At 34.9% G+C, this 26102-nt stretch overlaps 1 protein-coding gene across 1 annotated transcript in view; it reads right to left on the minus strand.

Annotated features, from left to right (window-relative positions):
* Positions 1–26102, minus strand: part of LOC148952484 (ankyrin repeat and IBR domain-containing protein 1-like) — a 108621-nt gene that overhangs the window by 25537 nt on the left and 56982 nt on the right. Inside the window, exons 7-11 of the mRNA XM_089089914.1 lie at positions 25705–25960; positions 21342–21685; positions 14278–14583; positions 11016–11189; positions 8736–8885 (exon numbers count right to left, since the gene is read on the minus strand). Coding sequence (XP_088946040.1) covers positions 8736–8885; positions 11016–11189; positions 14278–14583; positions 21342–21685; positions 25705–25960 — 1230 coding nt within the window. The remainder of the gene's footprint in view (positions 1–8735; positions 8886–11015; positions 11190–14277; positions 14584–21341; positions 21686–25704; positions 25961–26102) is intronic.

Below are 26102 nucleotides of genomic sequence, written 5' to 3' on the forward strand. Positions count from 1 at the left end.
GGAACTGGTAAAGAACGAGTTACGTTGTCATCACTATTACCCAAGACAACCTTTAAAGTACATTTGATTAATACTCGCAAATCTCTTAACTATTTTTCTCTAGCTATCATCACTGCCTTGACCTTTCAGTCTTTATATCGGTACTAACATTGTTGGAACTCACATCATCACATAATTTTACTATAATGGTAATTATGGCTGTTTTACGACTGACACCATTTATCATCTTCCATATGAAGATACAGTTTTTTGTCAAAAATGCATTTTGTTTGTTTTAACTATCGTCTATTGTTAGTTACAAGGGCATTAGATATAGCAACTTCCTTTAAAATGAGCCCTTACATAGCTCTCTATGATATTCTAGTGCCCCTCTAGCAGTGAGAAGAAAAAAGGACACATCAGTTGTACCCATGCAAAAAACTGATTTTCCTTGTTGTTCGAGGGAGACGACTAAGTGTCCTATATTTTCAGCCATGATGATTCCAGTTGTGTACTATTTGTTTCGATCCGACGCCGTTTTTAGGGGTTTTCGGCTATTTTTGGAAATTTCCTCAAATCTGTTTTCAAAATAACATTTTACTATTAGAATAATTTAAATAATGGTCACAATTCCTGAATTAGCTAGAAGTGGGCATTTCTTCTCACTAGCCAGTTTCTTTTAAACTCGTTTTTTAATTTTATTTGCTATTGGTCGTTGTTTGTCCTTTACTAGGTTGCAGCTGTTGCTACGCCCATGATTATGGACAATAGGTTTTTTTTTTCCAATGCCAAGAAATACATAGCACCTCTTCTATTAGCAAAACTGGAACAGAGAGTAGTGATCATGGCTGTGAACTAAAGGATCTTTATTTGCACTGTTTGAAACCATTAACTGGCATGACCGAAAGAAAGTAAGACAGTTGTGCATTCAAAATAAAAATGTTTTGAATACACAACTATAAAAAAAAGAGCAAAACAAATAAATAAAACTCACATCTTAATGAAACTTCCAAATTACGGCATAAGTGTAATTACAGGCAAGACACCAAAATCTTTAGATAATTTTCCTCTATAAGGTCAGAGTGGAAAATAGGATATCTTAATCTCATTTGCCAATCTTATCTTATTTGTTTGTTTTGTCTTCTGTTCTTTTTCTCTTAACGTTTGTGTTGTTCTTTGTCTTTTTCTTTAGAAGATTAACTAAGTTTTTTTTTCCCTGTTGATAAAGCCGATATGGAGTCGAAATATTTGGAATTTTTTTATTAATTAATGTTTTGTTGTTGCTTTTGTTTTTAGTACGTTTTAGTAGGCGCATCACTGCTTTATTTAGATTAAACCCGTTTTTCTCTCTTAAACTCTCTCTTGTGAAGCGTTCAGTCTTCCAAGCTATCAAGAAGCAACAATGCCATGTGTTATGGATTGTTGCTCTGTCTTAAAGATAAGTCACGCAGAAGGAACTGAAGTCAAACTATGATCTTTGGTTTGTTATACAGAGTAAAGTAGTCTCCTGGAGTCATCCTTGGGTTCTTCAATGCTTTCTTGGATGTCTCGTTGGAATTTTTAATATTATTGTTACAGTTAACATTGTTCAAGCCGGGTTGGATTTTGGGGCTCCTGTATTGCCTGATTATGTATGTGTATCCCGGGTAATGGATTCTTTTTAAAGGTTTGTTCGGTACTGAATTTGCACGTGTTTCCACACGTGCGACAGTGCCCTTGTTTTGCCTCTGATGGGTAATTCAAGAGACTTTTGATTTTTTGCAATTAACAGCTGGTTTAGCTGCAGAAGCTCTTCTTTTTTATTGAGGGCCTTTCTAACAGGAAGAGATGACGTGTTTTTGGTGGAAATCGCAGTAGAATCTTTCTTTGACTCCTTGATAGTTCGGTTAAGTGTTTGCTTCTTACTTGGAGCTTCTGTGGTTGGCTGGTTCTAGTCCCCTGTTGTGCTCTATACTATCTTCTTGGTCTTATTTTAAATTTTAAATAAGGCTATTTTGAAAAATGAACGGCACCACTATTTACCTGTGCCCTGCTTTTTAGTTCTTGGCCCAAAAAACCGAGAAGATATGAAGATTACTTCTAGGTACATTTCATTTGGTTAAGGTCTTAGTTATGGTTAGGAATATGTTGGAGACATCAGGCTTTAGTTCTTCAGACAATTTTGAATTGCTGAAGAACATCCACAAGAGTTTTAATAAACTACATACAAGGCTGGGCTTTGTCAAAATGTAAATGATATAAAATGTTTCACGTCAGGAGATGTAATTACAGTTTTCAGACATTGACGATGATATGGTCGACCCCGAAATCTGATCAGTTTGTTTATAGGTCGACACTGAAGCCGCGCCGAAATAAAATTCAGCGGCGGTGGACACAATTATGCCGGTAGTGGCGACGATTTTTTTTTAGTGTCGCGCCGCCGAAAAATTTACGGCGGCGTGCCGTCAATTTATCACCGTTTCTTCTATTTTTAGAATTTTTTCGGCTACTTTTAAAAGTTTTGAAAACTAAATTAATGCCAGTTTTTATCAGAATTCAGTCCACAATTCCTTTTTAGCTTCGTTACCTTGGCCGAACATCATACAAATAAGGACCAGATATCACTCTTATCTTGTCAAAGACATTCTTCTGACAGAAATGATCGATAGCGAGACCTTAAACCGCCTGATATTTGGATTAATCCGACAAAAAAGGTAATTTAAAGCTTAGTTTAAATTAAGCTCTAAAGCTTGAATTAAACAAATATATTCTTACACCATAAATCCATGGCTAATTTATGCTTTATTTTTTTACTAGAGGCTTAACCATTTTGAACAAGAATTCCCTTCTTGTCAGTGAACAATCAAGAAGGCTTAGACACTCATCAATTTCATTTATCTTGAACGTTTTGGAGTCCAAAAGTGCAGCTGTCATCATGAGACCATCCCTTGGGAAACGAAAGTCAAACTTGTTTTTCACATTTTCTTTCAGAAGTAAAATACAGCTACTATCATTAGGCTGCTCCTCAAGATGATCTTTTAGGAGGCCCCGCCAGAGCAGAGCAACATTTAGGGTGGGAAGGAATTCTCTCTCAATAGGCTCGACTGTAGTAAATAAATTTGGTAGTAGAGAGTGAAGTTCGCGGATCAGTTCATAGTCCTCATCATCTAGAACATGGTCGGGTTTCCCAATTTTAAACAGAACATTTGCCAGAGCGCCTTTGTATTGAATAATACTTTGGGACAATATTATATGTTGCAGTCCATCTTGTGGGCAAACCTCGTTCTAGGGACCTGCGTTGTTCATATCTTGATAAAATAGGAGGCAGATCATCAGCAACCTGCACAATGGGCAACTGATTATCAGCATCAAGAACCTTGTCTAAATCACAAAATCTCCAAAGGAATTTATTTCTGTTTTAAATTTGAATTTTTTCTAGAAGGCTGTTCGGAAGACAAAGAATTTGTATATAAGTTTAGTTCTTCCACTTTGTCATGCTTCCACGTTCATATGTATAAAGATACATTAGGGTGAGGGTCGAAGGGGGGGGGGGGAGTTTACTTATAAGATTTTTCCACCATGCCCTCAGGCCTTTGTAGAATAGCTGCATTTTTGCATATGGTAAAGCATTTATAAAGACGGTTTTCGAGGAATATAATGGCTAGTCAAAGCTCTTCTAATTAGAAAATATTACATTGTAGGAAAGAGGACAGAAACAAGTGAATGATAATCTAAAGTCCATAGTTGACGAGTAAATTCAAATTTTTAAAGAGGATCCAAAATTTTTGTATGTACCGTTAGTTAGTAGATTCTGCATTATATTTGCCTCTCAGTAATCTCAGAAAACAATTCGGTGCTTAAAATTTCCGGTGGCGTGCCACCACCGACCGTATCGACGGCAGCGTCGGCGCGCTGAAGCCTTTTCGGCGGCGGCGCGCTATAAGATTTTCGGTGGCGTGCCGCCGGTTTTCGGCGCGGCTTCGGTGATTACTTATAGGAGCATAGCTTCACTAGAGTTCGGTTGTAGTTTCTTTAAGCATTTTGTCAAATGTGAATGCATTTCTGAAAAAATAAGAGAGAAAAACAGGTTTAAATTAAATAAAGCAGTGGAACAAAAATGAAATAAAAGAATATCAACAAAACATTTATTAATAAAAAAATCAGAATATTTCGGTTTTCTTAAAAGTTTTTTTCTTTCTGTTGAGAAATGCTCCCAGACGTAGATTCGGATTTTTAAACCTGTTATATTTAAATATTTAAACTAAACCCGAAATATGAAATATTTAAATTAAACCCGTTTTTCCCTCTTAATATTTTGTAAATGAAAAAGCAGTGTGGTCTAAGAGATTATTTACTGTGAATACATAATACATTAATTCACTTTAGTACCGTTCTCATTGGTGCAAGCCCTTTTTTACCAAAGATGACGTCATGTACTATAAGTCAATGCTATAATCGCAGTTGTAGTGGTAGCTACCGCCTAGTAAGAGACAAATACGTCTCATAGCAACAAAAAATAGCCCAAAACCCCCCAAAAATGGTGTTAGATTGAAACACAAGGTACACCATTAGAACCGCCTTGGCCAAAACCCACATATAGTCATTTACAGTCCTTTGGCTTCAACAACAAAGAAAATGTATTGGCTTGAGAAGCAAGGAAAGTGGCTGCAACCACGATATTCTGCATCAAAATCATCCTTTTTCCGTTTTTTCCTTCTCCACAGATAGCTTGGCACTGGAACATCATAAAGATCTGTTTTATGGTCCATTTTAAAGGAAATCGCTATATCTGGCATCTTCTGCATAAATAAAAAAGAGATATTTTTTTTCAAAAAACTGCATTTTCATATACGAGATGATGAATGGCTGTCATAATTGTAGATTATAACCATAAAAGATGAAAAAAGTAAGATCTATGTCATGGTCCTAGATTACAACGCTTAACCGATATGAGTAAATAATTTGTTATGGTAACAACTGAAGGATGAGCAATAATTATGTATATGTGCATGTGTGTATGTTCTCGAAAACGGCTCTATATTTTTTTCGGGGAAATTGGCATCTTGGGATATTCTCGCATAAAAAAACGATCTAGATAGGTCAAAAGTCTGAGAAAATTCGTTAAGAGCCTTAATTTTGGTTTTGCAAATAACATCACGTACTATGTTAGTACATCATACAAGAATTTCTTATGACATTATATAAGCATTTTCTTATATGATGTCATGCATAGCATAAATAAGATTGTTGAGTTTCCAGTATTTATATAATATAATGTCTGATGGAAGGCCGCAAAAACGAAAATTTGCAGTTGCAGTTACTATAAACGATGATTCTTTGGAACCAACATCTGAACTACAAAACTTGATAAGATGTGAAATTCGACAACCTGGACCATCAATTGCGACAACACCGGTATTGACAGCTAAAGCAAAGGCCATTACTAAATTTTCAGAAGTAATCAAAATCCAAAACGTGTCAAAAATAAAAATGAAGAGCAAAGACATGGGCAATTAGAAGATATCCAAAAACGACAATTAGAGCGTGTTAAAAATTAAAATGAAGAGCAAAGACACATGCGGTTAGAAGACATACGACAGCGAGGAAGTGAGCGAGTCAAAGTGAAAATGAAGGGTAAATAAACACACGGTTAGAAGAAAAGCGGCGGCGCGTAAAAATAAAATTAAGAGCAAAGATACCCACAGCCAGAAGACATGCGACACGGAGCATGTGAGCAAGTCAAAAATGAAAATGAAGATCAAATACACACGCTGTTAGAAGAACAGCGACGGCTTGTCAAAAACGAAAATGAAGAGCAAATACATGCGGTTTGAAGACATGTGAGCAAGTCAAAATAAAAATGAAGAGCAAAGACACACGCAGTTAGAAGACATGCGACACCAAACATACGAGCGAATCAATGAAAATCAAACTGGACAGCAAGAATCAAAACGTGTTAAAATTGAAAATGATAGCCCTCCAGGCCTCCCCCAGGCCACTCAGCGCGTCCCAAGGTGGCGGATAGGGGAACGTCCTGTAGATATGCAGGGCACCTCCCGGTAGGTAGGCGCAGACAAAGGGGGGACCTTGTCTCTGGGGGTCTGGAAATATAGCTGGAGCACCCACGTCTGGGGGCCATATATTCAGGTGGAGGAGGTGGAAGGCCCCTCTGATGTGCACTGGGCAGGGCCCATTGGCGTATGGATACGTCCCGCCAGTCACAAACCTTCTCCCAGGAGTGGGAAAATTGCAGGTGATGCAGGACGCCAGAAGGGCGCATTATCGGTAGTAGACATAGCCGGCCCCTGCTAGGGATGGAGAGGAGTGACTTACCACCGTACTGAAATTAGCCAAGAAAACTTCTTTCTTGTTAAAAATTACGAAGTACAAACGATCAAGAACGAGAACTAATACTGCTACGTCCGGGGCAACCCACGAAGTTACCGCGACCGGGGCAACCGACGATCTGACGACCGAGAATCTCGCGAATGTAGACCCTCTAGCAACGTTGACAACTCTGACCCCGGAGGCTGTGCTTTCCCCTAAATTGATTTTATCTATTGGAACCCTGAACGTTAGGACGCTTTTTAAACAATGCAAAATAGATCTTAACCTAAATGAACTAAAACGATATAAATGGGATATTGTGGGACTTTTAGAAACACATATCCCTACCACTGGCGAAGAAAGGATTGGCAACACTAGTCTGATAAGGTTCTGGGAGAACCGATGGCGTCAATTCAATTCAATTCATTGAAATAAAAAAAGATGAAACATAACGCCAATAATAATAAGGATCCAAATCAAGAATTTACATTTTGAAATATGCCAAAAAGACGAACCAAAAACGCAAAAACAGACGATGAAGAACCGTTGGAATAAAAACAAGTTGGTCCATCAAATGTCCAGAATTTAATGAGACAAAATTCCAGGATAGGCATTATTGAGTTCAATGTAAGTATACAAAATAAACCTGAAGAAATTTTGTCAAACAGCCAAGACAATCCAACGCGATAAGACCAATCTCAACTGAAAAATTTGGAATATTTAAAATGAGCAATACAGACGCTTATTAACACTGTTTTGACGCTGTCAAACCAAGAGTTTGAAATTTGAAATATACCTAGATGACGACCCCCCAAAAACGCAAATTCAAAATTGCCGAAAATGATACGCCGTTGGAAGAACAATAACCTAGTCAACCGAATGTCCAAAAATCCAATGCGACAAGACCAATCTGAATAGCTAAAGCAAAAGGCATGGAAAAAGTTTGAAGTAATGATGATACTTAATAAATTTCAATTCCACGAATACTTTGAAGACACTCGATACGCGAACATCACAACTAATCGCAAACAAAAATGAAGCACAACAAAATCTGCAGTTAGGAGACATACAACAACGAGCATCAAAACGAATCACAAATAATTTAAAACGAAGACTATAAATTTGCACATAATGTTTGGGAAATTTTCGTCTGCAAAAACGTATGGGATTATAACTCCACATACACATTTTAGGATATTTCATATAGGACCATATTCAGAGGAGAAGGGGTGAGTTACACAGTTTTATTCCTTGAAAGTGCAACTTCAGTATATTTAGCCTGTTTGGAGGTCTATGATCAAATATGTCAGCCTTTTCCAATTAGGAACCCTATACGTAAGCAACTTACATGGCTTTGTTTCCTTGCCCAACGAGCCTTGGGGGGCAATGTGATCCCCAGTGGCATAAGTGTTAGACCAATAGACTGAATGAACAAGAAAGAGAAAGAACTACTTCCTTGATTGGTACTACATGAAATTCACGCGGGCATCATTCTAAGAGAGAAGCGTTTTCATAGGCTCCCAGTGACGAAAATGTCTGCAATTGTGGGTCTGCCCGTTCGTTGTCTTTGGTCCAAATTAGTTTAGTTTAACAAATTAATTAAAAGCATAGCTTCTGTACTCCAGTATAACTAAATGAAACTAAATGAATTAATATAATAGTTGGCGGCAGTATTTGCAATCCACTATGATGATTTCTTTCTATACTATAAGTGATATATCACATAAGGAAGTCTTTGGCTTTATTTTAGCTGGATATAGTGAATAAAATATTAGGCCTCCCTGATCTGCATTCGGCCAATTTTTGACGCAGAAATACTCTTAAAGATCCGGGGCAGATTAGCACCGTGGGGAATCCTTAGACTAACAAAATATCAGCACTCTTAGATATAGGTAATTTTGGTGAAATGCCGAATTAAGTATGTAAAGAATCTATTTGTGTTCCCGCATTTTAAATCTGAAACTTCAGATTAAATTCCCTTATTTCTAATGATTGGCCTCAAATAAGGGGACAAAACTGAGACATATATTTCCACTTGATATCTAAACTCTAGACTTCTTTACATAAAGTAAGTTTTATTCAAGGATAAGTGAATTAATTACAATTAAAAAAATCTCGGTAAAATTTATTGTACATTTTTTTTGTCCCCGAATTTTCGAAGGTTTTGCACAGTTTGCTCAAATTTGGTTGTCTGAAATCTCCTCGAAAATGAACGTTGAAAAAAAATTGACGTTTTACATTTCGTTGTAATATATTTTACGTGCATTTAAGACCATTACCATTTAGGGATAGTAGAATAAATTCTTGAGTGCCCTTAGGCTGCAGGTGATACTACCCTATTGGTTAATAACACCGCTTTGACATCTCATAGTATTTCCTTTTAAGAGTTAACGGAGTTAAAAACGTTAACATACTAATATATATAATATCTACGAAAGCCAAAAACAAACCTCTTCTTCTTCTTCTGGAGGCCAAACCAGGTTAGAATTTAACATTGATGGTCGTCTTCTGTTGAAAATCCAAGGATTCGCTGGACTTAATGCCCTAATTGAAGAGTTAACTGAATGAAGAGTTGACCTAATTGATGCGTTGACGAATTCCTATAAAGAATAAGAGCCTGAAAAACATATTTCAATAGCACGATAGGAAAAGAAGGTCAATAGGGACAAATCTGTTAGGTCAATAGGGAAATTCAGTCGTCTGTGAGACCCAAACTCACGATCTTCATTAACGAGCCTGCCGTAAGAAGATACAGACTGCGATGACATGCGAAAGAAGTAAGGGATATGACTCAACGATTGAAGGTAGGCCTCTACAGACATCGAAATTCCCTCATCATTAATGATCGTTAATCAAATGTTACTATCTTCATTATATTTTGACTAATAAAAACAAATTTAACCCTTTACAGCTTATACCCTACAGCAAGGGCTAACAATTTTGTCTGCTAAATCTAGATTCTCAAAGAAGTTGAATTTTCCTTGTTACTTGATGATGGTAAATATTTTCGCATGGTTAAATGTTCGATGAGCTTACTGTTTTCGATCAGGATTGAAAATTTCACTTCTCCAGGCTGAAAAATTGCGCGTAAAATAAATTAAGATCTACACAATACGAATTGTTAAAGCATATTATCGGCACTTATTTAGAAAAGCTGGGCATTCTGTAATTTAACTCCAAAGTAACGCCCAGAAATTCAGCCTGAGAGAACCGGGCTAAGACACAAGATCTCGTTCTGAGTAGGTAAGGAGGTCTTTCGCTTACTTTCGAGTACTTTTCACTTCACATTGCACGAATTTAGTGAGCAAAATAAAATCCTATAAATCCTATAAAATCCCATAAAAAAAATCCTATAAAATCCAAAATAAAATAAAAAAATGTTTCATCTACATAAATTAAAAAAAGTTTTTTTTAACCTCTCTTTGATCCAAAACGTTTTTTTTTACGAACAGAAGGAAGTTACTTCTGCTTCTACCTTTTCTAATTAATTCTTTTGTTTTTTTCGATGAATATAGACAGGCATTTCATTCTGCATTCAAAACTTAAAACTTACACAAAAGTGTTAAAGCATACAAAACTAAGCCTCTAAACCTCAAAAATTTGAAACGTCAAGTCCAAAATGTTTTTTTTTTTTTTTTTTTTTTTTAACGAACAAAATGTGCTTCTGTTTATAGCTTTTATAGCTGTATTGTATTTATTCTTTCCAATTGTATATAATAAATCAAAAACACAGACTCGCGGTGAGGAAAAGGGATGGGCCACAGAGCTCCAAAACCCTAAATTTTTTCAAATTTCTGCCTTGCTTTTAATCAAATTATCCAATACAATCTTTTTTTGTTACCGGTTTCAGAAAAAATCATCACTAGGTATTTGCTCATGGTGGTTATACATTGTTCACCCCATGCATGATGAAATTTCTATAGTGGAATACAAATAATTACTGAAATGACTTATTTAATCTTTAAATGTCTTATTTGATGTTCTTTTTAAAGGAATTTAATTTGCTCTGCAGCAGGGGGGGGGGGGCAACTAATCCTCCTAGAACCCAATTTGCCCTCCCCTAGCTGAAATCTACTTTCTTCAAAAATCCTGTCAAAACTAAGATAAGCCTGTATAATTCAAACATCCACAGAAACGGATTGGTTTTCTTAAGTATATCTTTGCTTTTATGATATTATATGGCTCATTTTTCTGTTTTCACTGTAATTTTCACTTGATTTGTGAAAATTGGCTCCAACTTCCTCCCCCAAGGATATTGAACAAATTAAGCTAGTGTCTTTTAAACCAAAAATAAACATTTCAAACGTTTTCATAGCGTTTACTACTTAGATCATTAAAGTTTGTTTTTAAAAACATGGTTATTGAAGTGACTAGATCTGTATATGTCCTTTTTATAGCTTAATTTAATTTGATTTTTAACATTAATTAGCTGAATGAAGTCAACTGAAATTAATCATTCATGGCGTCGAAGTAATGTTCATAACGTGAATGATAAAAATTTGTTTAATAAAAGACATAAAGTATAATTTTGGTGTAAAGTATAATAAACAATATAGTACAGATATAATAAAGTATAGTATAAAGTAATAAAGGATAAAGTAAAATTATAAAGTATAGATATATTCACATTTTTCTTTTTTTACTGGCAGTAATTTGCCTAGTTTTTCTGCATTTCCCCATGTTTTCTCATTTTGATATACGACAACAACATAATCACTGAAATAACTTACATGATCTGTAAACTTCTTTTTTGAGCTTAAGGATGCTCTTTCAACAGTGTATAATAATTCATGACGTTTTCTTCGAACTTTGATACCAGCTTGGACGATAGTCCGCTTTGAGGCACGAAGGATTGGTCTAGCTACTATGCCGGACAAGGCTTCTGTACACGATTCAAGCTCACTCTAGAAAAAGCAAAACGGCTTACTCAGAACGTCTGAGCCACGTTCACTTTTGTTATCAACAACACACCTTAACACTTTAAAACAATCTTTTAAATCAACTTTAAAAGATAAATTTTCAATCAGTCTTTTAAATGCGCTAAATTATCAAAGTAAGAAAAAAATATCTCATGGTCAAAATTTTGATGCTTATTACTTTTGAAGGGTGACTGAAACTTATACAAAATAGGGAAATGACGAGGAAATGTTTAAAGACAGAATACAAGCTAAGCGGATATTTCAGCTATATATGCAAAAGGAGTCATCAGCGAAACATAATATAACATAATGTATACATAACATATGTAACATAATGTAATATGTAATATGTAAACATAACATAACTAAAGCAAATAAGAAAATTATTTTACTTTCAAAATGTCTTTTATCGATGAGTTCTTTGGAGTATGTTTGCCTCCTTTTGGTTTAATTAATAATCTATTACACTGGTGTTGCATCCATGGCTGAAATATCCGCTTAGGTTGTTGTTACTGTGTTATTCAATATACTCATAAATCTCCTCCTTATCGTGTCTTATTTTGTATGATGGAAAGGCAGTCAGATCTTCGTCATTATTTGTGACTCAAACTTAATGAATCAGCATACTAAGTATATTCTTAAGACGTATATTCTTAATATTTAATAATCAAACCAGTTTTCTTTAGAGGTTTAGTTACCACTGACAAACGTTGCTCCTTACATATCATTACTTATTGTGCCTTTTTGCCACTCGTTACCATGCTCTTTGCAACACAAACTTTTGGATACTCAGCCCTTCTATACCCACTATGTTACTTCTTACTTACAAAATAGTGTGGGAGCATCCCCCCCCCCGAGATTTGGGCTAACGATTAGTAAATAAGAACTACGTTTCTTCTACAACAAAATTTAAAAAAAACTACTCAAAACAAAAACCGGTTTATCAGACAAAAACTCAGTAAAAGTAATAATACAACAAAAGTGATAAAACGAGCCGTCCTCCAGCTTTATACGAGTGCCGGCTATTTACCATAATAAAGTGGAAATGAATCACCTTTAGAAATATAGGATGTGAGATCCATCCTCTCTGTGGTAGCAATAATAGCTTCAAATAATACAAAAGAAGAAAAGAAAACGAACACCAATTTGGTACAATTAACTATGGAATGAGAAACAAAAGAAATAAAACAGCATTTAAGAAAGACACCAAAACAGACCCGAAACAAAAAAGAGTTGCTTCAGTATTCTATTTAGTGTTCAGTTGCTTCAGTGTTGAAGCAGCTCGCAATTGTGTAAACAAAGATTTCTGTGGTGCTCAATCGCAGTAGTATATGTAAACATGGGTTTGTTTTTTGATTTCTCAGTTTTAGACTTTATTTAATTTTAGGTTTTATAGATTATTTTAGGTTTTATCTTTAATCTTTGTCTAATGTATCGTTAAAGACGCCTTGTTTCATCCAGGAAAAACATCTATTTCGTTTTAGTTCGTCTTTTCCTTCTACTGGTTGTATTCTTGTTTGTTTCTTTATTTTGAGATTTTTTTTTCTCTAATTGTTTTTGAACAAAAAGAGTAGAACTGTTAGTTCTCTATCAATTTAAAAGTACTAACAATGTTTTTTATATTCTAAGTTAAACAATCCAGAATCCATTAAGCATGTGTTCGACGGTCTACGTTAAAGTAATTGTTACTATGGACGCTTCAAATAATTTGAAAAATACTAGTAAGAAAGGAAGGGGTAACTTTTTAGGCCAAAATATCAATAATTTTAACTACCGTCACACCAAAACTTTTGTTTCTCAAAAAACTGCAGAAACCATCATAAAAAATGATGATTTCTGCAAGAAATAAAGTATATGGAAAGTGTAGGTTCGATGAGAGATGGCTACTGAATTTAATGCGGGATGAATGTTTTAAAAGTGTTAAGGGCAATTTCTCAGGTTGTCAATGGAGCAAAAAAGTAGATTCTTGTGATTTGTGTTTCCTTTGTTTATGCTATTAATACTTATGTTATGTTTATGTGATATCAATTATTTGAAAGTGAATTTTCTTTTTTGTTTTGTCTTTTTTGTCAGTAGGTAGTCCTATTCAAAAATACCCAACTTTTTTAATTATTCTGGAAGAGTTTGGGGTATTACGAAGAAATTTTCTGTCCCTTGGGGAGAGAAGAAGGTTTCTTGCAATTTCCTGGCTTTAAAAAGCTGGCTTTAAAAAGCCTTTATTCATGCAACAAGCGCGGTGATAACATTACAAATCTGGTCAACCTCATGGCTGTTTTTAAAGAACTAAAAGATTAAGTTAAAGCCTTACCTTTGAGGAAGATTTTTTAGGAAGCAGAGATTTTGAGATAATTGGATGGATCCGGCGGTATGTTAAAGTAACAGTAGAGCATATGAAAATATTTTTATTATGTTTTTTTTTAGTTTTCTATTTTGCAAATTGGTAGGTGTTATATATTATTATATTACGTGTTATTTTTGTGCTAATATGCATTGCTCATTATATAGCCATGACCCGATATTTTCTACTAACGAATATAATTGAATTAATATACTTTCTCGCAAATATTGCAGCTGACATGGAGTTCTCACACGGATCAGTCTCAATAATCTAACACCCAGAGGAACCAAAAATTTTTGCCTGTTGGGCATTCACCCTCAACCCCCTCCGGCTCCCAAATAAAGTAATATATTTTTTGTAATACTGCAAGTCTTTGCATGTCCTTTGCAGAAAATAAATAATGTCAGGCGTCAAGGAATGTGAGGGCTTTACAAGAAACAAGTAACAAAAAAGAGGGATTAAGACATAAGTTCGAAAGGGGGGCAGTAAAAAGTTATCTACATTTAAAAGTATAGAACTACTGTGGACTTGTTTTTCCCGTGTAGCCGTGACTAAAATCTGTAAGCAGAAGTAACTGCAGAATTGTCAACACCACGTCACGTTTTTTTTTCTTCAAAAAGTTCTTTGATGTGGGTCCCTCAGAAATTGCCAGTGGATGAGTCTTTGCTCTAATATCCCGTATATAGTTTAATAATCACACAAATTCTACAGCAATAATTACAGAGAACGATTTACCTGAAGTCTCTCAAAAGTAACTTTATATTTCGTATTATCCTTCAAATAGAAAGCATAAGCATATGAGCCGCTAAGAAGCCACCTGGATTTGATCAACTCCCCAAGACAGTCTTCAAGAAACTGAAATTTCGAAAAATCTTTGCCTTTCTTTTCAGGCTCAGCTGCACTGGCCATTAGCTCCATCTTTTTCTTGGAGTCGAGATGAAGTGGCTCTTCAAGTTGACGGGAATGATTATGATTCACATGACGTGAATAATAATGAAGAAAACGATTCAATTCACTCAGTCTTTCATTTTGATACGTTGCCTAGACATAAATAGAGAAAATTAGAAAGATATTTCAAATTACCAGCTGTGTGAGCATCAAGCCTACAGAGCAAACAAGATCCATCAGAAGTCCTATTTCATCATAAAAAGAAGGACCAGCAAGGGTTTACGGAACTTTACAGAACAGCGTCAAAATGAGCAAAAGAAATGTCCCATGTCCCCTTAAAGAATTACTAGGTCTAAAAATTTTGCCACTCACGCCACTTTTTGTCCTACCCCTCATGGCGAGATTTCTCGTTAAATTAAGGCATAGGTTTTTTCTGCAGATGATGTCAAACTCTTTTGCCTGTGAATTCACCAATAGTTCCAACATTTTTAGTCGAAAGAGCATATTAAACATACTCGAGATTTTAAACGAACATTATTAGATCTTCAACCTAATTATCTGCAATCGGAAATTTGTAAATATTTCATCAGACAGACAATTATTCTGAAAACCCCAACGGTTTCTGGTATTGAAACAAGAGGAAGTTCTTACAGGGATTCAACAGATTAAAGGATCACCCTATCCAATCCATTACAAACTTTTTTAGTTTGTTTGACCAAAATATTTAGAATTGGTTGGGTGGTCTTGTCATAACTTGTGGAACTTGGATAAGGGATCCGATTTAACGACATAAAACTAAAAGCCAACACCCTTTTTCCAAGAAATCTTAAAAAGGCAATTTAGTTTCTCCTGTTTTGTGCTCGAGATAGAAATATACAGTTTCAATAAGAAACTGTGTATTTTTTTGTTATTAAATAAAGCAGAATTTTCTTTTGAAAGCTCAGTATAGGGTAATCCCTAAAAATGTTTTAGCATACTTGCTTGAAGAACGCTAAAAATAAGCTCAAAGGAAATACGAGATTCTTTTCGCCATTTATTTCCTTGTGATTAGCCTTCTTTCGTTTCTTGATTGGTTTTAAAGCGGCTCGAGGGCAATTGGCATATTCCTCGGAAGTGTTTTTCTACTGGAAAATATCGTATCATTTAGGAGATTTGGCAGCGTTAGGAGTTCCTAAGAAACAATCAAAACGGGCTTAAACTTAATATAAATGAATTTAAATCTCAAAACAGTAAATCAAAAAAGTCGTGATAATTATAATTGAGACCGAGTCTTAAAGTATCTGAAAGTAGGCCTGTTCTTTTATCATTAAACTATTTTAAATCATTAACAAATTTGTCCGTTTGACCTTTTTTTCTAATCGTGATGATGAAATATGTTTTTTCAGCTCTTAAACGTTGCAAGAACCCATCAATTCTTCAATTAGGTCAACTCGTCATTCAGTCAACTCTTCAATTAGGGCATTAAATCCAGAGACTCCTTGGATTTTCAATAGAAGAAATCGATCAATGTTGAATGCTAACCTCATTCGGTCTCAAGAAGAAGAAGAAGCTTTTTGCTTTCATAGGTATTAATTTTTAACTATTTAGACTCTTAAAAGGAAACACTAAGGGATATTCACACGGTATCATTAACCAATAGGCTAGTTTCGTCTACAGCCCAAGGACCCTCAAGCAGTGCTTCGACTATCCCCGAATGGTAACGTCCAAAAACACGCATAAAAATGTTAAAAAGAAATGTAAGCCATTACTTTTCTTCAGCGTTAATTTCCAGGGACAAAATAAAACTCGGGGATAGCAAATAGGCAATAAATTAAAAAAAAAACTTTAAGTACTTTGAAAAAGTTTACTTTACGTAAGAAAGTCCAGAATTTAGATATCAAATTGAAATACAATTTCGTCACTTTGTTTCAGACCGATCATGCCTAACTCGGCATTTCAACAAAATGACCTATATCTAACGGTCCTCATATATTATTAGTCTAGGGATCCCTCAGATTGCTTATCTAGCCCTAGATCAGGAATAGATTAACTTAGATTTAAGAGAGTCCTAACATTCTGTTTACTATATCCATCTAAATCAAGCCAAATGTTATTTCCTGTGTGTGATACATAATTTATAGAATAAAAAGAAATAATCATAGTAGATTGCAAATATTACAGCAAACTATGCTTTTAATTCACTTAATTTCATTCATTTATACTAGATTACAGCTACTGCTTTAAGCTATGCTTTTGATTCATTTGTCAAACAACATTAATTTGGACCGAAGACAAAGAACTACCAGAGCGACAATTGCAAACAATTCTCGTCACTGAAAGTTAATGAAAAAGCTTTTCTATTAGAATAATGCTAGCGTGAATTTCATGTAGTATCACAAAAGGAAGCAGTTCTTTCTTTTTACTGTTAAAAACAGTCTACAGTTTTAATAACAACGCCTCTGGGGATCACCCCCTCCCCCTAACCCCGCGGGCAAGGACATAAGGCCATGTTAATTTTCTATTGCTTACATATAGGGTTTCTAATTGGAGAAGGGGGGGGGGCGTGTTTTATCAGGGATCTCCAAAGTTGCACATTCAAGGATTAAATCCGAGTAACTCCCTCGCCGTTCTTCTCCTCTAGATACGACCCTGTCAGGAAAGTCTGAAACTTTGTTTAAGCATCTATAATCCCATACGTTTTAACAGTCAAAATTTGTCAAAACATTATGTGCAAATTGATATTCTTCTTCTGAAATAATTTGCGATTCGGTGTGATCCTTGTTGTGGAATGTCTTAAAAGTTATCGTTGGACTGAGATTTATTAAGTATCACAATTACCTCAAACATTTCTTCCACGTCATCAGCAATAACAGTTCAGATCGGTCTTTTCGCGTTGAACTTTTGGACATTTGTTTGTCCAGGCTGTTGTTCTTCCAAGGACCCATCATTTTCAAAATTGTGAATTTGCGGCTTTGGGGACATCCTCTAGACATATTTCAAATTTTGAACATTTGATTTGACTGCGTCGGATTAGCGTCTTTATTGGCCACTTACAGCATTCGGATTGGCTGTTCAGATTGGTCTTGTCGCGTTGGAGGGTCCAGGTTGTTGGACAAAAATTTCTTCAATGGGATTTTGTATATTGACATTGAACTCAGGAATACATGTCCTGGAATTTTGTCTCATTGAATTCTGGGAATTTGATTGACCAAGTTTTTTTTTCTTCCAAGGATGCATCATTTTCCATCATTCTGAATTTGTGTTTTCGGGTCGTCCTCTAGACACATTCCAAAGTTTTCATTCTTGAAATGACAACATCCTATACACATATTATGGAAAGAAAGTGTGGTCTTCGTTCTTATTTTTGTTACTTCTGGAATATACATATTACACAAGGAAAAAGCCTTCAGCTTTTCTCAGCAGGAACTAGTAAAGAACGAACTACGTTGTCATCACTATTACCCAAGACACCCTTTAAAGTAAATTTGATACAGCCTCGGAGAACTTATTCTCAGTAGCTATCATCACTGACTTGACCTGTAAGTCTTTTATTTTGGTACTGATATCATCTCAACTGAAATCATCAAATAATTTTACTATAGCGTCAGTTATTGGGAAAGGTATGATTATGACGTTATTCATCATTATGTATAAGTATTATGTTACTGTGATTATCGAAAATCTGGTTAATGTCGACATTCACCGGTTAATGTCCGAAATGCCTTTCTCATTGCTTAGATTCAATTAGCTTTGCAAGTCAGCTTTTTCAGACTTATGCAAGCGCTGATGGTAAAAGTTAAAGTTAGGATAGATTATGTTAGTTTAGTTTGGGTTAGGTTATATTAGGTTAGGTTAAATTTAGTTCTAAATACGAGGAATGGGTTAAAAACCTAAACTAACCTGATCCAACCTAACCTGTCATCATCAAACCTTGCATTAAATTCGAATAGTTGACTGGCAACGCTGACTAAATCCAAGGAGAAAAAAAGGGTATTTCAGGCATTCGGCAATTTGCGGACATTCACAGTAACATATATATTATCATGTATAATGCAGCTTTTTACCAAAAATGGATTTTATCTTAAATATTACGCTCTGGTACTTACAAAAGTCTCTAGAAACAGCAATTTCCTTTAAAATGAGGTCTTAAACAGCTCTCTAAGAGGTTTCAGTGCCACGCTAGAAGTGGAGAGGATAAAAAAAGAAAAAAGGACACATCAATGCAATATATGCAAAAGAGCGATTTTCCTTGAATGTTCTTAAGCCAGTTGACTAAGTTTCCTTCATAGGGTATCTAGCTATGGTGATTCCAATAGTGTAGGTTTTATTTCTATCCAACACCAATTTTAGAGGTGCATGTTTTTCAAAATTCACTTAAATTGGTTTTCAAAATAAAGCTTTACTATTTAGATAATGGCTAATATTCCTGAATCAGCTAGAAATGTCCACTTTTATCACTTGCCAGTTGTTTTTTAATTATTGGTTGACATGGGCCGATGAGAGATAAGAAAAAAAAAAAAATGAGCATGATATTTGATAAAGGACATACTAGTGATTTTAGAACCTTATTTATTCCTTTCTATAAGAAAGCTGATTAGAAAAAATATAGTAATTATAAAGGTATCAACTTGATATCAATAGAGAGCAATAAATTTAGCAAGCTGGTTCTCGTTCAACCAAGAGATGCTGTAGAAAAGCTATAACAGAAGAACTATTCCAAAATTATCCGTAGACTTCCAACATACAATCATGAAATAGAAAAAACGAATCGTATAATCTTTTGTCAAGACTGGAGAAAAACAATTTGCCCCCTGTCCCTTAACACAACATTCGATACCCACTTACCCCCCCCCCCCTAAAAAAATCCTCAAATTTTCAACTTGATCCCCTAGCCCTGAGACATAACAGGGCAGTTAGTCACCACAAAATTCTCAGACACTTTCAAGCCTTAATAAACAGGGAGTATGTGGGCTAGAATCTAAAAACGTCTAGCTGAAATAAAAAAAACAAAAAAAAAACAAGAGTCTTCTAAGCTCCCAAGGAGTCATTTATCTAAAGTGTTGATGCTGAAAGAAACTACCACGACCTAATTTGTTTGCAAACTTATTAATAAAATTTTACCTGAGCTAGGACGGCCAGAACCCAGCGTCCGTCAGGCCCTCACCCAGCCAGAATTTAGGCGCTCAGTGTTGAATGACCTCATCAATATGTTTATCACCAAACAGTCAGGTTTCTTGGATACCTTTCCCCAGGTTTAAAAGGGCGGTCATGGAGCCAATAAACCTTATTCCTTAACATATATACCTTACTTCATTTAGAAATGAGTAAAAAAAAAATTCTTGATTTTGCAAAATATTCATTGAAGAGATGTTTTACTTAAAAGCATTATCATTAGAAACAATCTGATTATGAGAAATCCGGCTTACTCAAATACACAATTTTGGCTGAGTATTAAATCATGATATTGTAGGGAGATCAATGAACAAGTCCAACACATTTTTCAAGCCGGGTTCAGAATGCTTAAGGCATTCAAGTATCTACTAATAGGAAGCTCAGTTCGGCTACTAGATAATTGGAAGGAACCTAGGGTAAATGAATTGATTGCAAATCTTAGATTCCATGAAAAAACTTACAGCTCAAGGGTTCAACGGGTGTAGTTTTAAATATTTAAATTTAACTCCCTATCTTTTCTTTAATTTACAGACTAGAATAAGCGTTCATGTTTATCAGAAGGTCCCCTGTCGCAACTACAGTCACTGATTATACTGTCAACACTTTGCTTCTACTACTACTACTAAAAACTCAATGCAGCACCAAGCCGCCAGAGACCACCTCAGCTACGGACGGTCCTCCTCCATATCAATCTATTCAAAGCCTCCCTCTTTACACCTTCCCAGAGGGTTCCAATTTCCCTTAAATATTTTCTTAAGACGTCCCCCACCTCAGCCGAAGACGACCTGCTTTCCGGTTAGCCGTAGACGGTTGGCCGAAAACGACAATCTATGAACTTGCTTCGGCATCATATTAAACAATTTTTTTTTTTTTTAATGAAAGTAAGGAGTGACATCTAAACTGAAAAGAAACAGAAATCATTCTGATTATGAAGGGTGCTACCGCACACTTGACCCCCGCCATTTGCCATACCAGTGTCTAGCTCGAAGCAATTTAGATTGCAAAATATATAGCTAATTAGTTAATCCAAATTTTATTTCATTGAGGTGCAAATTTTACTGTTTAAATTAAACTCAGGGAAAATAAACTACTCAATTTCCGGGACATTGTGAATTAAAAAAAATGTCTATCCCATTGTTTCTTGGTTTGAACCTTCTTCTTTTTTACCTGGCAGATAATCATGGAAACTCCATGATGTGGGCCTTTCGTATTTAATAAACTTACATACTTGGAATGAGCATAAATTAGAAATCCTTGTCACAATGATCAAAACTTACATATTCGGTCCTTGTCATGTCTTAATCTTTGCCATATATATGTTTAATTGAGACCAAACCTTAAAGCCTCTGAAAGTAAGCAGGTTCTTTGATCTTTAAACTAATTAAATGATCATAAAGAAGTTAAGGCTAGGTTAGTATGCAGAAAAAATGTAGGTTATATGAATAATTTTATATATATAAATACAAGTTTTGTACTCTTTTGGCAAAAGCGTACCCCTTTATATTTATTCTAATATAAAGTGAAAGCAAGCAAAGAGAAAACAAAATCTATACAGCCAACTTATTTAGTTTTTCCTAACTAATTTTATGATTTTGCTTGGTGATGCTCGATGACGTTGGATTTTTTTAACTTTCCGGAAAAAAAAAATCAAATTCCTCTCTTGTCAATTCCCCCCACTCATCGATAAAAAAGAGTAGGAGCTAAAACTCTATCGACGTGGTTGCCAACACGTCAGTTTCAGATAATTATTCGATTCATACCTCTGATATAAGCATTCCTTGGTGTTCATCGGCCTTAGACACTGCTTCATACCGATTACATCTAAAGTAGCCACCTGTGGCAGAAGAATGCTTCTTCCACGACTCCAAACACAGCCAGCAAAAATCATGTTTGCATTTTGAACACTTGATATGATTACAGCCTTCATTTTTTTGAATAGGCGACTTACAATGAGGGCAAGGCTTACAGTGGGTTACGAGCCACACGCTATTTGCTGCTAATTCAGTTTCACTGGACGTTGTTGACATATCTTCCTCACGGAGTTGACTTACTCTTGTTTGCCACAGAGCCCAGTTTTCACAAGAGGCTGGAGCATGAGCTTGGCCTAAAGTAAGCAAACCAGTTGATGACATTTTATAATAAAATTTACAAAACATTCTACACATGACTAGGTTTCTGATGAGCGATATTTTGAGGTTTTCTAATTTGAGGTTTTTGAGGTATTTGAACCTAAAATTGAGGTATTTGAGGTTTCTAATTACCTCAATTGAGGTAATTGAGGGTATTTTGAGGTTTTCTAATTTGAGGTTTTTGAGGTATTTGAACCTCAAATTGAGGTATTTGAGGTTTCTAATTTGAGGTTTTTGAGGTATTTGAACCTCAAATTGAGGTATTTGAGGTTTCTGTTTCGAATTACCCCAATTTAGGTAATTGAGGGTATTTGAGGTTTCTAATTTCGCTATGGCAGCGATATTTTGTCTCCCCTTAGGAAAAAAGGTGTTCACACAAGTGAATATTCGTTTACTTCTAATGAAGACAGAGTTAAAAATTCGCCTTGTTGGCCCCCAAAATTACGTACCTGATTTTCTAGTTCTTCTATACACTTCATTTACTTTTTTAATTGACAAGTAATCATTTATTAAAAATCAATGAAGATTTATTTGGCCTTGCCACATGTTGGTTGATGCCGCTTTAATTTAAATATCTCTTAAACTTTTGACATAAACCACCAAATTGTTTTTCAGAACCTACAAAACTATAATTTTTCTAAAAGAATAACGTGAATTTTAAAGAGTCGAGATTCAAGTTTCATTAATACCGCTTTAACCCTCAGACAATCAAGTGAAGCATAAACCATGACAAAGATTCTCGACAGTTTTATTTTTCTTCATTCGCATCACTTTTTCAGAACTTATCACCCAAGTGGAGTAAAACTAATAATTAAAAAAAAAAACTAAAGAAAACTAAAAGAAAGAAAACTAAAATTAAAAATTTGGCAAGTTTCCTTCGACTTTCCTATAGCAGCCACTTTTGGGTCTAGAAACTATAAGACCTTAAGAGTCTAATCCTTATAGTTTAATGTAAAAATAAAAAAGAAAAGAAAACTTAAAATAAAAGAAACTAAAGAGAACTTAAAGAAAGAAAACTAAAAATAAAAATTTGGCGAGTTTCCTTCTACTTCCCTGTAGCAGCCACTTTTGGGTAAAGAAACCATAAGACCTGAAGAGTCTAATGCTTATAGTTTAATGTAAAAATAAAAAATAAAATAAAACTTAAAATAAAAGAAATTTAAGAGAACTTAAAGAAAGAAAACTAAAAATAAAAATTGGCGAGTTTCCTTCTACTTTCCAGTAGCAGCCAATTTTGGGTATAGAAGCCATAAGACCTGAAGAGTCTTATCCTAATAGCTTAATATAAAAATAAAAACTGAAAGAAAACTGAAAATAGAAGAAAAATAAAAGGAAGAACACTAAAAATAAAAATTTGGCGAGTTTCCTTCTACTTTCAAGTAACAGCCACTTTTGGGTCTAGAAATCATAAGACCTGAAGTGTCTTATCCTTATAGTTCAATATAAAATGAAAACTAAAAGCAAACTAGAAATAGAAGAAAAATAAAAGGATGAGAACTAAAAATGACAATTTGGCAAATTTTCTTCTAATTTCCAGTAACAGCCACTTTTTGGACAAGAAACCATAAGATTTGAAGAGTCTTATCCTTATAGTTTAATATATAAAAAAAAAATTGGTGAGCTTCTTTCTACCTCCTTTCCTTCGTACTACTTTCTTCTACTTTCTTCCTTCTAAATCCTATTAGCAGCCACTTTTGGTTCTAGAAACCATAAGACCTGAAGAGTCTAATCCATTCAGTTTATGCGAAGTATAATTTGAGCAACCAACTTAACCAGAAATTCCAAGCAATAGAGTTAAGCTTTTGGGTGAAAACTTTCTCTCTGCAATCATTAGCAACATTTATGTCGTCAAAAAATGTGTCATTTTCAAAAATGATAACAGTCATTGATATAAGGCCTTTTTTGATTGAAAATCCAGATTCTCAAACTGACAATCTAATCATCAAATTCAATCTGATCATGGGTTTTGATTTCAATTTACAGCAAGAAAATCAGGTTCTGGTTTCGATTTTATAATCCACAACTCTATTGCAATCGAGGGAAAAACTCTTAAAATGGATAACGCTTTATGTCCGTAAAAATTAAAGTGCGAACAATATTTTCTTCTTTTACTTGAGTTTTTGCTGATTTTTTTAAAAAGGTATCTCTTTTTTTTAATTTAGCGTCCATTACTACCAGAAAATGCAGAACTAAGTATAAAAATATTTTTCATTGAATAAAAAAAATCATTAAGCTAGGTAAATTACTAGAAAAATTAAAAAGCTAGGTCCATTCAACAAACACGGAAGCAAATTCAGAAACAGAACAGCCAACTGATTTTATTTTAACAAAAACATCATGTTATCGAGGCATAAATAAAGCAATCGTCAGTGTTGCCACGTTGAACCATGAACATGAACAAGCAAAACCAATTCATTAGATTTGACGCTTTTCGTCTGTAATGTTTCGTCGTTATATCCCACTTAACCAATTCAAAGAAGTGGATTCTAATTTCACTAAACTTAGTATTTAAAGGATGATAGAGCCTGTAGAATAGCCCTTATGTTTATGCTATGGTATAACACTTATATATAGTCCTCGAGTATACGTTTTTGCTTACCAATATATACATAGTGCAAGATTTAACTGCTATTCAGCTTTTTCTCAGCAGAAACTAGTAAAGAACGAACTACGTTCACATCACTATAACCCAAGACACCCTTTAAAGTAAATTTGATACAGCCTTCACGCTAAAGCCTTCAGCTTTTTCTCAGCAGGAACTAGTAAAGAACGAACTACGTTCGCATCACTATAACCCAAGACACCCTTTAAAGTAAGTTTGATACAGCCTTCACGCTAAAGTCTTTAGCACTTTTAAAAAACCTTAATATTTTAATTAAACGGCCCTTGTGTTTCAGGAGTCGTTCTTAAACATTGGGAAAAACAGTCAAACTTCATCCGTGATTTTTCTTCTGACAAAAAAAAAACATTCCACATTTTTGGAGATAGGAACTTGAAACCTCAACAGGATGGTTCTCTGATACGCTGGAACCTATTTGATTTTTTTTTTGGGGTGTTTCCTCTTTTTTTCGAAAATCCGGCAAATTTCCTAAGGCGCGTAGCCTTTTATGGGTAACGCCAAGTGGTGAATCACCCAAGTTAATGAATCTTATATATTCAAAATCTGCATAATAAGCCGATTCTTTTAATATATACACTGATATCAAAATTCTGTTTTTTAGAGTTACAGTTACTATTGAGCCGTGTCGCTCCTTACAAACAGTTCGTTACCACAAACTGTTTGAAAACCCTCCGAATCAGACTTAGGCTATATTTAGATGACCGAATATACTGGTAGGCCTGGGTATTCCATGTACAATATACTTTAAAATACTCATACAAGTGACTTGGTCCGCGAGATTTCAGCACGAAAGTTCAACTATATCAAAAGCGGTGGAACTATTAGACAGATAAAACAACCGGCTACACATGACAAATGTAGCTGTAAAAATGCTTTATATAAAGAATACACAATAACAATAGAAAAACGGGGAGCAGGTTACATCTTATTGAAATTAGGGCAATACATAGATTTTCAATCTGCATGACTTATAGAAGCAGTCACACCCTTGAGTGTGTATTTCCGTTACTGTGAGTCCGTTTCATAACCATTGCGGTAAAAACGGTGAAAAATAACAGTTTACCTCTATATTTGTTGTAACTATAGGATAGATACAATGATGCCTGAAATAAAATTCGTGCGGGGGAAGGAGGAGTTAAATTGAAAAGTAAATTTTAAATTTAAATTTTCTGACTTTTTAAGAGTATTTTCCAGGTAATGTTGATTGTTAGATGACTTCGTAGATTTTTACTTTTGTGTGAATTCGTTATTCTTTTCTTTCTTTTTTGACATTTTCTTTTTTTGGCACCAAGCTGTGGTTTGGCACTTAACTATTTCATTAATAAACAAGATACTAGATTTTCAAAACTAAGACCGCACAACATCGTGACTTACCTCCACATTCCCAACAAAAGAAGTGCCCAGAGCCACAATCAACCCCATGAGAAATGGCAAACTGTTTGTCTCCAGAAAACATCCTATTTCGTATCACTGGCCCCCGTTTAGAGGAAATGCGTACAGCACGTCCGCATCCAGGGGTAGGGCACCATTTAATTTCGGGATTGGTATCCACAAAAGAGGAGATATCGTGTTCTGACAGCTTTCCAGCAATTTCTTTAGGTAGCAGACTCTCAATAATATTAGGCGGAACCTAAAAGGTAACAAGTGTGCTTAGTATCCCACAGAAAAAAAAAATATCAAAAGATACTGTAAATAGAAGGAGGGAAAGCTCTATGCATAGAAATGCATGCTTCACAAATAAAAAACACTGTTACTAGATGTTTTCCAGAGAT

Source organism: Artemia sp. Qi Xiang Cuo, chromosome 5, assembly GCF_049724085.1.
Source record: "Artemia sp. Qi Xiang Cuo chromosome 5, ASM4972408v1, whole genome shotgun sequence".
Lineage (NCBI taxonomy): Eukaryota > Metazoa > Arthropoda > Branchiopoda > Anostraca > Artemiidae > Artemia > Artemia sp. Qi Xiang Cuo.